The sequence below is a fragment of the Sus scrofa genome, chromosome 16 (genome assembly GCF_054392235.1).
Source record: "Sus scrofa isolate SSC_HxYL_T2T_F1_AM1 chromosome 16, Sscrofa_HxYL_maternal_Yorkshire_Landrace_v2.0, whole genome shotgun sequence".
In the NCBI taxonomy this organism is placed as follows: Eukaryota; Metazoa; Chordata; class Mammalia; order Artiodactyla; family Suidae; genus Sus; species Sus scrofa.
In genome coordinates, this window is record NC_139398.1 from 75,597,428 (window position 1) to 75,609,767 (window position 12,340).

General features: G+C 44.8%; 1 protein-coding gene across 4 annotated transcripts in view; it reads right to left on the reverse strand.

Annotated features, from left to right (window-relative positions):
- Window positions 1-1,184: 1,184 nt before the first annotated feature.
- The window catches only part of TTC1 (tetratricopeptide repeat domain 1), a 56,854-nt gene continuing 45,698 nt past the window's right edge, over window positions 1,185-12,340 (reverse strand). For 3 of the 4 annotated variants that reach the window (XM_005672575.4, XM_003134097.6, XM_021076916.2), the window contains exons 7-8: window positions 11,453-11,507; window positions 1,185-1,816 (exon numbers count right to left, since the gene is read on the reverse strand). In XM_005672575.4, the coding sequence (XP_005672632.1) occupies window positions 1,683-1,816; window positions 11,453-11,507 (189 nt within the window). In that variant the 3' untranslated portion in view covers window positions 1,185-1,682. Of the gene's footprint in view, window positions 1,817-11,452; window positions 11,508-12,340 lie in introns of those variants that run through there. The other variant, XR_014830940.1, reaches the window with a different exon arrangement.

Sequence of the window (12,340 nt, forward strand, 5' to 3'; positions counted from 1 at the left end):
TGCATGAAGAATTTCATTTCAATCTGGGAGACAGGCTTAGGAAATTACAAAGTGTGGATACCACACATGTCCACTGCCTACCAACAACTGCTCAGGGCCTTTGAGGAACAGATCAAAAGAACAAACAGCACAATTGTTAACACTGAGAGCATGCCTACCGCACACCACTTACAGAATTACATGCGTACTTTTTTTTTTTTTGCCTTTTCTAGGGGCGCTCCCACGGCATACGTTAGTTCCCAGGCTAGGGGTCTAATCTGAGCTGTAGCTGCTGGCCTACGCCACAGCCACAACAACGCAGGATCTAAGCTACGTCTGCGACCTACACCACTGTTCACAGCAACGCCAGATCCTTAACCCGCTGAGCAAGGCCAGGGATCAAACCTGCGACCTCATGGTTCCTAGTTGGACTCATTAACCACTGTGCCATGACAGGAACTCCCATGCATACTTCATTTCTAAGATGAAACCCGCATGTTACTGCCTCTGACATTCAAACCATACCAATCGGGAGTTCTTGTTGTGGCTCAGCAGAAACAAATCTGACTAGCATCCATGAGGATACAGGTTCAATCCCTGGCCTTGCTCAGTGGGTTAAAGGATCTGGAATTGCCATGCACTGTGGTCGTAGACGTGGCTTGGATCCAGCATTACTGTGGCTGTGGCATAGGCCCACAGCTATAGCTCCAATTTGACCGCTAGCCTGTGAAACTCCATATGGCCTGGGTGTGGCCCTAAAAAGACAAAATTTCAGAAAAAAAAGAAAAACTGTAACAATCGAAAGCTTATTATCAGCATCAACAACGAGGGGTAAAAAAAGCTATCTTTGACACTTCTGGGTTCATGGAGTCTAGAAGAATACGGTTTTGTTCTGGGATTCACATACTACCATTCCCAAATGAAGCTATTTTAAGCTGAAATTACTAAGATTGATGCTTGGTTGAAAGCAATGATTTCATAATAATCTGCACAAACCTAGAGACAGGCAGCTTATAAGGTGGGAGTTTCTGAATTCTGGCATTTGGTAGAATGGTTAACTCTTCAAGATCATCTTCAAGGTGGGAACTAAGGCTCTGGGCAGATTCCTGCAATCCAGTAACAGTAAGTGCTCAAAACCAATGCTGCTCCTAAAGCCGGAAAACCTGCTTTAGCTGTCATCACAAGGACAAAATTCACAACCCGGCTCAGACCATCACAGAAGCATTTATTACCACAGAGGAACTCAGGGGACGCTTGAGCCCACACACAGCAGCCTGGGTGGCATGTGTGATGGGGGATTGGGGGCAGCAGGTGGGAATGCCATCAATCCTGGCTGGGTTAGTCTCCGACCGGCAGGTTTGCTCGGCCCAAATGACTCTGGCTAGGCTTATCTCTGTGGCACTTCAGGAGGTAAGCCTTGACAAGCAGGCTTTCTCCTGGACACAATGAGGGACAGCCAGAACCAGGGCAAGAGCTGCACAGACACTACCTTAAAACGGAAATCAAATTAGGCTCATTGCATCAGGAAGTGCATTTCACCCTGATCATAAAACAAGGGGGAGAGGGCGCACTGGGCTCTAGTAGATAGCCTGTCTTTGAGATAAGATGCTTTTGAAAGTTAAACATGGGCAAGGCCTTTTCCCTTGCTAACAGCAAGCAGCACGCAATTTCCAAACCAGCTTTAAAAGCTATTGTTATCTTTGTTATCTGTTATTATTTGGATTTTGAACAAAATTGATGGAGTAGGAGCCAGTAGAGGAATCCTGTTTGATCTGGAAATTTTCTGTGGAGAGTCCAAAAGGCCGGAGAACCAAGTTCCCAAGATCTTTTAGTTTACCTGCAATGTAAAAGCAAAGTCCAATAAATACAGGGAATCAGCAGAAGCAGGACGACACCAACTGATCTTGCCTCACTTATCTGATTAGAAAGCAGAAAGAGTATCTCTCCGCAGTTAGAGAAATCCCTCTTTTAAAATTACGAAAGCTGCAGCTCCCAGGGTGCCTGAGCAGTACAGTCACTTCAGAGCCATCCAGCCCTGAGCCACTGCTTGCCTATGCAGATGAATGTGAGGGAGCCTGGCTGGAGAGCGAAGCTTCCCATTCAGACTGACCAGAGCCACTTGGAGGACACAGGCTCTGGGGTGAGCGGTGGCCTGCTCCCATGGCTGCTTGGCGGGGAGGGCAGGGGTCCCCCCAAGGCTCTATGAAACAGCAGAGCAGCTTGCTGAATCTAATTCTACTCTCCAGGTTGCTACTAAACCTGGGTTCAAACTCAAGAGCTGCTAGCTCTGGGGCGTTCCCATCGTGGCGCAGTGGTTAAGGAATCCCACTAGGAACCATGAGGGTGCGGGTTCCATCCCTGGCCTTGCGCCGTGGGTTAAGGATCCAGCGTTGCTGTGGCTGTGGTGTAGGCCGGTGGCTGCACCTCCGATTGGACCCCTAGCCTGGGAACCTCCATATGCTGCGGGAGCGGCCCTAGAAAAGGAAAGAAAAAAAAAAAAAAAAAAAAAAAAAAAAAAGAGCTGCTAGCTCTAAGTAAAGCCTTAGCTTCCACAAACATTTGTGGGGAAACGGGAGATCTTGTTCACTTGCACAGCATCATCAACCTCAACAGTCCAGTTCTCCTGCCCTGGAGTTTCAAGCTTTACTTACTCATCACCAGGAGAGTTCATGTCATAATGCCAAATTTAAGACATGTAATGTAACCATGTATTTTTATGCTGATTCTACATACAAGAGGGCCATGGAGAAGTTCCCATTGTGACTCAGCGGAAACAAATCTGACTAGCATCCATTAGGACGCAGGTTCGATCCCTGGCCTCACTCAATGAGTTAAGGATCCAACATTGCTGTGAGCTGTGGTGTAGGTCATAGATGTGGTTCCGATCTAGCATTGCTGTGGCTGTGGTGTAGGCCAGCAGCTGTACCTCTGATTTGACCCCTAGCATGGGAACTCCATATGCTGTGCGGGCAGCCCTAAAGAGCAAAACAAAGTTTCCAGGATATCTGAGAGATTTATAGAGATTTGTGGGGCAATAGGATGGAATATTTGAAACTAGGAGTATTTTGAAATTTTTTTTTTTTTTTGTCTTTTTAGGGCTGCCCCTGCAGCATATGGAAAATTTTGCCCCCAGAAGCTCATCATATTCTGAGAAGGCTCCTAAAACCCAGACTGACCACTCTCCAGGCAGGCTTCCCAAACTTAAAACTGTAACACACATGCTTAGTGCTGCTGATTAAGGAGAATCACTGGCACAGGCCTCGTCCTTGCACACAGGTGGCAGAACAGAGAGGCCGAGAGCCCAGCTGTGGGCAGATGGATGCATGAATAGGGGATCACAATAAGCCAATAAAAGACAGGGCCTCCCCAGGATAACATGAGTTAGCCAGAGCTCTGGCAGTCTGTCTGTGCTGGGGTTGGGGAGAGAGAACAGGGAGGCAACAAACATTTAAAGAAGCCCAATAAAATGTCACTGCTGCTACAATTCTTGGCTCTTCTGACATGGAATGAGTGAAGTGAGGCATCTCATGCCACATGTCTCAGGAGGAGCCCTTCCCAGGGCCACTCTGGACTATCGACCAAGCCACGGGCCACCTCCTGCGTGGAGGAATGACTGAAAGTCCACCTCTACTTCCAGAACAAATGAAAGTGAAAATGCACCATTTATTTAGTATCTATTATATATGTGGTACTAGGATCTAAAGAACACAAGTGATTCTTGGCTTCTGAGCTGCTCCCAGGCTAGTGGGCAGATTGACATGAGACTGAGGTGAGCCGAGAGGGGCTCTCAGGCCCATGCAGGGGTGTGAGGAAGATGTTTTAGGAGAGTTGAGGCTCTGCAGTGTTCTGAAGGATAGGGGGTAGTTACTGAAGGTGATGAGCAGGCCACTGTGCCTTCCTTGGTGGCAAAGCAAGAGCACAAGGATTCAAACTGGAGCAGGCAGCCTTCTGCAGGCCTTCACTCTGCCTAACTAGCTGAGGGACCCGCCCACCACAAGGAGCCTTGAACCTTAGCTGGCTGATTCCACAGAGTGGCCATGAACAAGCACTTCTCCAGACGCAAGGAGCATAGCCATGGCCCTCCATGTGGAGGCCGTGGGTCCCACAGCTGCTCAGAGTCAGTGACCAAGCACGGCAGGGACAGAGCAGAGGACCACCCCCCGCCGCCCCAACAGGTAACTTTTACTCCCCAGCGGCTTTGCAGAAACATCCTCAGGACTACACTGTGGTGCGGGACTTTGCCAACTCAAGCTCCTGCCTCCTCCACTGGCAGCAGATGGGGCTCTCACTCACCTCCAGCTCCTGCCCCCTCCCCTCTGCCTCATTTTCCCTTGCAGGTGTTTCCCTCAATGAATGTCTTGTATTTCCAATCCAATCTTGGCTTCTGTTTCTCTAAGGACCCAGCCTAACACATACGGCATTATTCTTTTTCCTTTTATTTTCAAATCTCTGCCTATTTATAACACTCCATAACAGTCTATTATCTCCAGACCAGCAGGGTAGATGATGGAGAGTTCTGCTTGCTAAACAGACTACATACATAAAGTCCCTGGCAGGTAGCAGTCACCTAATAAGGACATGTAATTAAACAGTCTCCACATTAGAGAAGACCTGAGGTTACCTGGCTTGAATTAATTCAACCAACGTGTACTAAGTACATATGCCTGGCAGGGATGCAAAGATACACAACACAGTCTTTACACCAGAATAAGCTCAGATATGATGGAAAACTAGACACATACAGAAGCCAGTTCATACGTAGCTGAGTTATAAAATGCTACGAGGAGTTCCCGTCGTGGCTCAGTGGTAATGAACCCCAATAGTATCCATGAGGACATGGGTTCAATCCCTGGCCTTACTCAGTGGGTTAAAGTATCCAGTGTTGCCGTGAGCTGTGTGTAGGTTACAGATGCAGCCTGGATCCCGAGTTACCGCTGCTGCGGTGCAGGCTGGTAGCTACAGCTCCGACTTGACCCCTAGCCTGAGAACTTGCTAGAGATGCATCTCTAAAAAGAAAAAAAAAAACAAAAAAACAAAAAAAAAATGCTATGAGAGTCAGTAAGAAGATCCCTCCCAGCACGTGCAGGGAGGAGGGAGCTCTCCAGAGGTTTGTGTGTGAGAGTCTGCATTTCAACTGCCACCAAAGGACAGGCAGGTGTGCAACCACTTGAGAAAGCAGAAGTGGGCAGTGCAGGCAAAAATGGATGGAGCAAATGTCTGGAGATAGGCAGCAGCCATGGGCAACAGCTGAAAGGAAAGCGGGAAGGTGCAGCCATCAAGTTCCAGTGAGCCAGGCCCAGTGGTCTTTGGATCGTGTGCCACAGTGAAGGCCAACTGATGGTGTGAGAACAGCTTTCAGGGTTGATAATTCTGTGGGGCAAAGTGAAAGATGAACCAGAATAGGAGAGCCTTGATGTGGTTCTGACGAAATTCAGGGTAACATAATGGGAAAGAGGCCATTTAGACACAGAACAAATGTATGATGTCTACGGTGTTAGGGAAAGCAGCTGTGAAATTAAGGGTATGGGATTAAAAGCTAAAATATATATAAAATAAACAACAAGGATATACTGGGAATTATACTCATTGTCTTGTAATAACCCCAAGTGGTGCATAATCTGCAAAGAACCTGGAACCTACGCTGTACACCTGAAGCAATACATTATAAATCAACTATACTTGAATTTGAAGAAAGAAAAAAAAAAGCTCTAAAATCAGCACAGGGTCAGCAGTAACACAGGCAAGAGCATAACATTAAGGTAGAACCAGTAAGTTTTTGGTGTCTGAAAAATTCACCTTTTACTGTTTATGATGGTAGCAGAGAAGAACCTTCAGTAGAGGTCAGGCTTGGGGTGTGGACACTCACAAACTCACAAATTCTCTACTGCTGTTTGGAGTTAGGTTGGGAGTTAGGCTGGCTGCCCAGAGCAGCCTCTGTGTACCCAAGACAGGACTGCTGGCCAACCTTGCCTATCTGCCATACTTTCTACTGGCCACCAAACACCACACCGCCCCTTACCTGGGCAGTAATCAATCAGGTTCCCTTATTCTCCACTTGTAACAAATCTGGCACCATCACTCAGCCTGAAAGTGCCCACATGTCCCTGTTAGGACCTCATCTATCAGATTACCATGTCAAAGAGAAGAGTTTTCAACACTGCTTATGCCCAGACAAGAATGTTCATGACTACAGATCAATACTTGGCAATGGATCTAGTTCTGATAAATGTTAATTTCTGTGTCTCTAAGCAACACTGTATCATAATAACCTGACTCATTATGCATAATTTCTCACTGGAGATACTGACTGTGCAGTAGTCAGTTCACCGTCACGAGAGCTGGGAAGGCCATTTATCTTCACCTCCTTAAGATCACTGGGGTTTGGGTCTAACAGACTAGGTCCTTTGGGACTTTCTCTTCTTAGGGAATCGAAATGCATACAACTGAATCTGGAGGCAGGAAACTAACCCATGCAGCTGATTCTGGCTTCCCTCTGAGCAAAAAGCAATTTAAGAGATAGCACAGAATAGAGAAGATAATATTCACACCCAATTCAAAATGCTTATATTATCTCTTAGGTGAAAGTGGAGGATGAAGGAAGCCTTACCATGAAATGTCAAAGCAGCAGGAGTGGTTTTCCTGAAAGGAGACGCTAACAGAGCAGCAACTAAGAAATGAGACAAAAAGCAGGACACCAAACACCCCAAACTGACATTCCCTACTGCGTGGGCCACAGAGAAACAGAACTAGCTGAGATTCTCTTGTGGTCAGAGCACAGAGCACGTGTGTGCAGCAGTCTGTAATGAGTATTAGGGCAGCAGGAAGAGAAACGAGAGAAAAAAAAGCTTGGATTTCCATACCCACAGGATGGCTCCAGTAGTTTTTTGTCTTTTTAGGGCCATACTCTTGGCACATGGAGGTTCCCAGGCTAGGGGCTGAATGGGAGCTGCAGCTGCCGGCCTGCGCCACAGCCACAGCAACATGGAATCCAAGCTCCATCTTTGACCTATACCACGGCTCATGGCCACGCTGGATCCTTAACTCACTGATCAAGGGCAGGGATCGAACCTGCGTCCTCAATGGATACTAGTTGGGTTCATTAACCACTGAGCCACAACGGGAACTCGGGCTCCAGCAATTTTAAGGGACAATTTCAAAGCTTGTGATTTTCAGTGAGGGGGGTGATTCTAGGACCTTCTACGACTTGCAGAGAATTGAACCATGTAATTAATGAATGCACAGGATCAACCAAAAAAGAATGGGCTGCATCTTCACAATGACAATGACGTTACTTTCAGCTCCAAACAGAGCTCTTGAACGTGGATCATCCAAGGTGGCATTCAGTTCACAAATGTGCGCCCACTGGGATGCTAGTGGCCAGGAGTGAACATCTGAGTAACTTCAGGAGTCAGGAGACCAGGAACACGTCCTAAGAAAGTGGAGGGAGGGGAGAGTACGACAGGGAAACCTGGGCTGGTGACGACGGAGGCCTCTGCATGTGCCAGTGAAAGGAAGGCAGGGCTCCTGGGGCAATGCCCTGCCCACGTCTCTGGATCCTGCAGGGGAATCACTGAGTTTCATGCCACAACCCTAGGTTTTCTAGGACCTGGCAGCCACCTGGCAGCTCTTGGTTGAGGTAGGAAGAGCAGATCTCATGGAATGGTTGGAAGATAAGCTAGACATGCTATCTGGAAATACGCAACCCAGGACCTGGGTGGTTTCCCTACCTATACTTGGTAAATGGTGATAACCTACAGTGAGCCGACTCAACTTCTCCAGTGACAGTTTGTCCAAATAAACACCAGAAATGAAACCTGGCAAGGAATGGCTTGTTACAGAGAGCCATGTGATATTTCAAGTTGAGTGAATCAGAACAGCACATGTTCTGAAATGTCTACTTTCTACTCTCCCTCTGCTGCAGCTACAGCACAAGAAGGGAAAGGTAAACCCAGTGACTTGCCTGCTTCTGCTCAGCAGGCCTCTCTCCAAGCAGAGCTGCTCACCACCACCCCTGTCCCCCACCCCCAGCTGCCACTATACTGTCCTGTCCCTCACCAATCATATCCCCAAGTGGTGGTGGATAAGTTCAAGTATGCATGCATCAGAAACACCTAGAGGGGTTGTTAAAACTCAGAATGCTGGGCTTCATCTCCAACTTTTGATTCAAGTAGGCCTAGGGTGGGCTGGAAAATATGCATTTTGGACGAGTCCTCATGTAATGCACTGGTTTGGGCATAATATTTTGAGAACCAGCCCCAAAAGATTACCTACTTTTTGCAGCTGTCGAGTGAAATCTCTATCAGATGCCTGATATTAAAAACCAACTGGGAGTTCCTGCTGGGACACAGGGGATTAAGAATCCAGTGTTGTCACAGCTATGGCTCGGATTCGATCCCTGGCCCAGGAACTTCTATATGCTATGGGTGCAGCCAAAATAAATTAAAATTAAAAATTAAACTAAAAAAACCCAACAACACTTATTTCCAGTGATTAGAGGGTTGACACTGCCTGGGTAGGACATTCCTCTTAGATGATGTGAAAAGTAGTCCATGTTACTTTTTGGAGAAAGCAGACAACTTTTTCTTCCGCCTCACAGTTTGACACACTGAGATGACAGAAGGTCAGGGAAGAAATCATAAATGTACACAGAAAGATTCTTAGCAGTTCCACATATTTGTGGTTTGATGGCTGCACCACGATACAGGATAAAACAATCTGCAAATGGTGAGGACAGAAGTCTAACCTTACATTCTTTTCTATTTGTAACCAAAGCTTGTTCAGAGACCTACGTTAGCATCATCATCTGGCCTCCAAGCACACAGCTCTCGCCTGTCCAGCACGGCTGCTGAGAACAACAGCTCACCTTGCCACCTTCTATGGACAGACCCTAACTCCAGGAAGGTTCCTCTCCCCTACAAGGTTAAACAGACAGGCTTTTTGAAGACACTCCTAAATGCAGAGCAGCACACTATGGGTCTGTCTTCTGTACCCACAGTTCAGCAGAGAAGCTACAAGGATCTGAAAAGAGCTCTTATATTTTACTTTGAATCTTTTTTTTTAAAAAAACCCATCTATGTCAGCAAAAAATTCAATACCATGAAATCAAAACAAAGAAATAAATTATTTATACCCAAAAGGCTGTGCCTGCCATCCAAACTCCTATGATTTCAAACGTTTGTTTCTCAAAGTTGCCTGATTATTCTTTTTTTTTTTGTTTTTTGTCATTTTAGGGCCACACCCTCAGGACATGGAGGTTCCCAGGCTAGGGGTGCAATCGGAGCTACAGTTGCCAGCCTACACCACAGCCACAGCCACGCCAGATCCAAGCTGAGTCTGCAACCTACACCACAGCTCAGGGCAATGCCAGATCCTTAACCCACTGAGTGAGGCCAGGGATCAAACCTGCAACCTCATTTAGTTAGTTACATAACTTTGTAAATGCCAAGGACAAATGGTGTTAAGCACTTTTAAAAATCGTTAACTGTCAGTCTTCCAGCAGGAGCCATCATTCCCAAAGAAGGACTAAACATCATGCAGTCCACTGCAAACACCCTGCTCAGATCTTCTAAGAAGTGACATGACTTTGCACCTAGAGGAACCAGCCTCCAAGGAGCTCAACATACATGAAACAAAGCTAGGTGATCTGTAACAGGAGGGAAGACCACCAGAACGCTCTTGTGGAGCTGAGAGGCCATGCAGAGAGTGGTGTCTCCCTTTAAGGCTCTCCTATGATGCGCAATGCCTAGACGAAATATTTCATTCATGACTCATATTCATTAAGAAAATGAAGGAGTCCAGCCATTCAAATTATTGATGTGTGACAACAAACTGACATATTATTTACCAGGCAACTTAAGTTGTTTAAGTATGATGGAAGAATTCATTACAGAAGCAACCGAAGGATGAATTCTACTTGAATATTTCAAATGAAGGGAATGATATAAGTAAAAGGCAATGCTATGGAGACCAGGAAATATCAGCTCATTAGAATTTAGGGTGACAAGGAAAGTTGGAAGTCTGGATTCCATTTGGAACTGACAATGCCAGTAAGACTCAATTTATACCTATTCTGTTGTTTCATGATGGTTCAAAAAAATGGACCCAGAGACTAGTATCTAATTGTCTTTTCCAAATTCACTATGGTCACTCACAAAGTCATTTCTTTCAGCATGAAAACCAGCTCGGCTAAATGCAATTTTTTTTCTAAAATAAGCATCATTGTGAATAGGTGAGAAAACACTTTTCCCTCTTCTTTGAAGGAAAAGTACTTCCAAAATAATTTTTCTGCGCAAACACAGTTTCAAATTTAATTAAATACATATATTAGGGAAAGATCCATTTTCAGAAAAACTGGGCAAGATTCTAGAAATTTCCCAAGCCTGAAGCAGTTCTTTTTGGAAAAATCTACCCAGCAGGGGCCAAAGTGCTTAGGATCAATTAGGTTAATGGCTTCTATACATATTTTTCCCATACCCGTGGCATGTGGAGGTTCCCAGGCCAGGAATCAAACCTGTACCACAGAAGTGACCTAGTCACAGCAGTGGCAATGCCAGATCCTTAACCTGATGAGCCACCAGGGAACTCCTTAATGGCTTCTTCTCCATCAGCTCTGCTATCAAAGTGATCTTTTGAGAAATTTGTATCATTCTCTGCATAATGATGCCTAAAAGCCAATAAATGACCAGACGCAATTTATTTTAAATGACTCTCTTTTAGGCCCATGTGATTATAACTCACAAGATAGATTTTGAAAATATTCATGTAGAAGGACATATAGGAGATCCTAAACAGAGAATTATCAACAGGTTATATGCAAAATACACTAGGCAGGTCTCTGTCTAAGAATCTTTACTCCTCTTAGTCAAGCAGACTGTTCATGAGAGAAGCTCTCTAATCCCAACCATAAAAATACTTTGGCAAACGCAAGAAGTAAAACATGGGTCAAATAAATCCATTTTCCTAACCCTCTACCCAGTCTTTTCCTTCTTACTAATTACTACTTCCTGCCTTCTCATATCTTCTCAGATACCAAAGAGACTCTTGACTCCATTTTCAAAACAAAATTCCCTTGCTTCTGACATGGTATTGGCTTTGAACTTAAAACCTTAAGTTGTTTACTCTCTGAAGAAACACAACTGCTTTTATGAATTTCATGATCTGAAATAGAGGTTGGTGTGCACCAGGTTGGGAGTTGAACTATGTTTGCATTCTTCAAGGCAGGAAAATTTTCCAAAAACCAAAACGGTTTAGTTTTTGAAAAGCTGATACCCACTTTAAACCATACTGCTCTTTCTAGAGTCAAAAATTGCCCAAAACTCACTAGCCCCATGATACTGGTGCCCATAACAAAGGAAGGGCCTCAAAGCTATTTCTAACAGCTGTGTTCTCCTCTAATGAATAAAAGTACTGAAGTCCCCCATCTCTGGCTTCCTAGCTATTTACAGTCAAGAGAAAGTAAGGGAAGCAGACTCACCTAACATCTCTTCCTTTAGTCTTTCATTACGGTCTTCAATTTGCTTAGGTAGTCTCTGAGAGAAAAGCACAGAAATATGGGTTGTGAAAATCCTTTGGCTTTATTGAATTTGAAAAACATTAAAAACCTAATGTGAAAAAGAGATCAGATTAAGTACATTATATATATATAATCCTATTAAATACAGAAAAACATCAAGTATCTGTCTGTGGGTGAGCAACAGAGACAAGGGTTTTATTTGGTTCAATTCTATATTCCAAGTTCTTGGCACAGTGGGCGAGGAGGACCTCAGTAAAAATGTGGTGAAAATACACATACAGAATGCCTGAGAGGAAATGTGTACATTGGTATATTTAGGTGGTGGGATTATGTGCGATACTTAATTTTCTTGCTCCTTTGTGTTTCTGAAGTTTTTTCTTTATACAATCTAATCTGCTGAGAAAGCATCAGATCAATATTGGAAGTTTTTAAATGATCACTTAGATTCAAAGTTTTTCAACCTTGGCACTGATGTTATCTTAGACTGGGCAATTCTTCATTGTGGGGGCTGTCCTATGCATGGTAGAATGTTTACAGTACCCCTGGCCTCTACCCATTAGATGTCAATAGTACCCTCCCAGTCATGACAAAGTGTCACACACTGCCAAACATCCCTGGAAATCAAATCTCCTCCAGCTGAGAACCACTGATCCAGACGACAATCTTCTCTGGCTACTTTTAGCTGTGTAATTGCCCCCAAGCACTCTGGGATTACAGTATTAACTCAGACATAATAATTCAAAATAATATAAATTCAAAATAAAGTGTTATGCATGTGACAACTAGCTTTAATAAAAGGCTCCCTTTCACAGAAGTCTTAAAAGTAATTTGACAAGGATAAAGGTTACC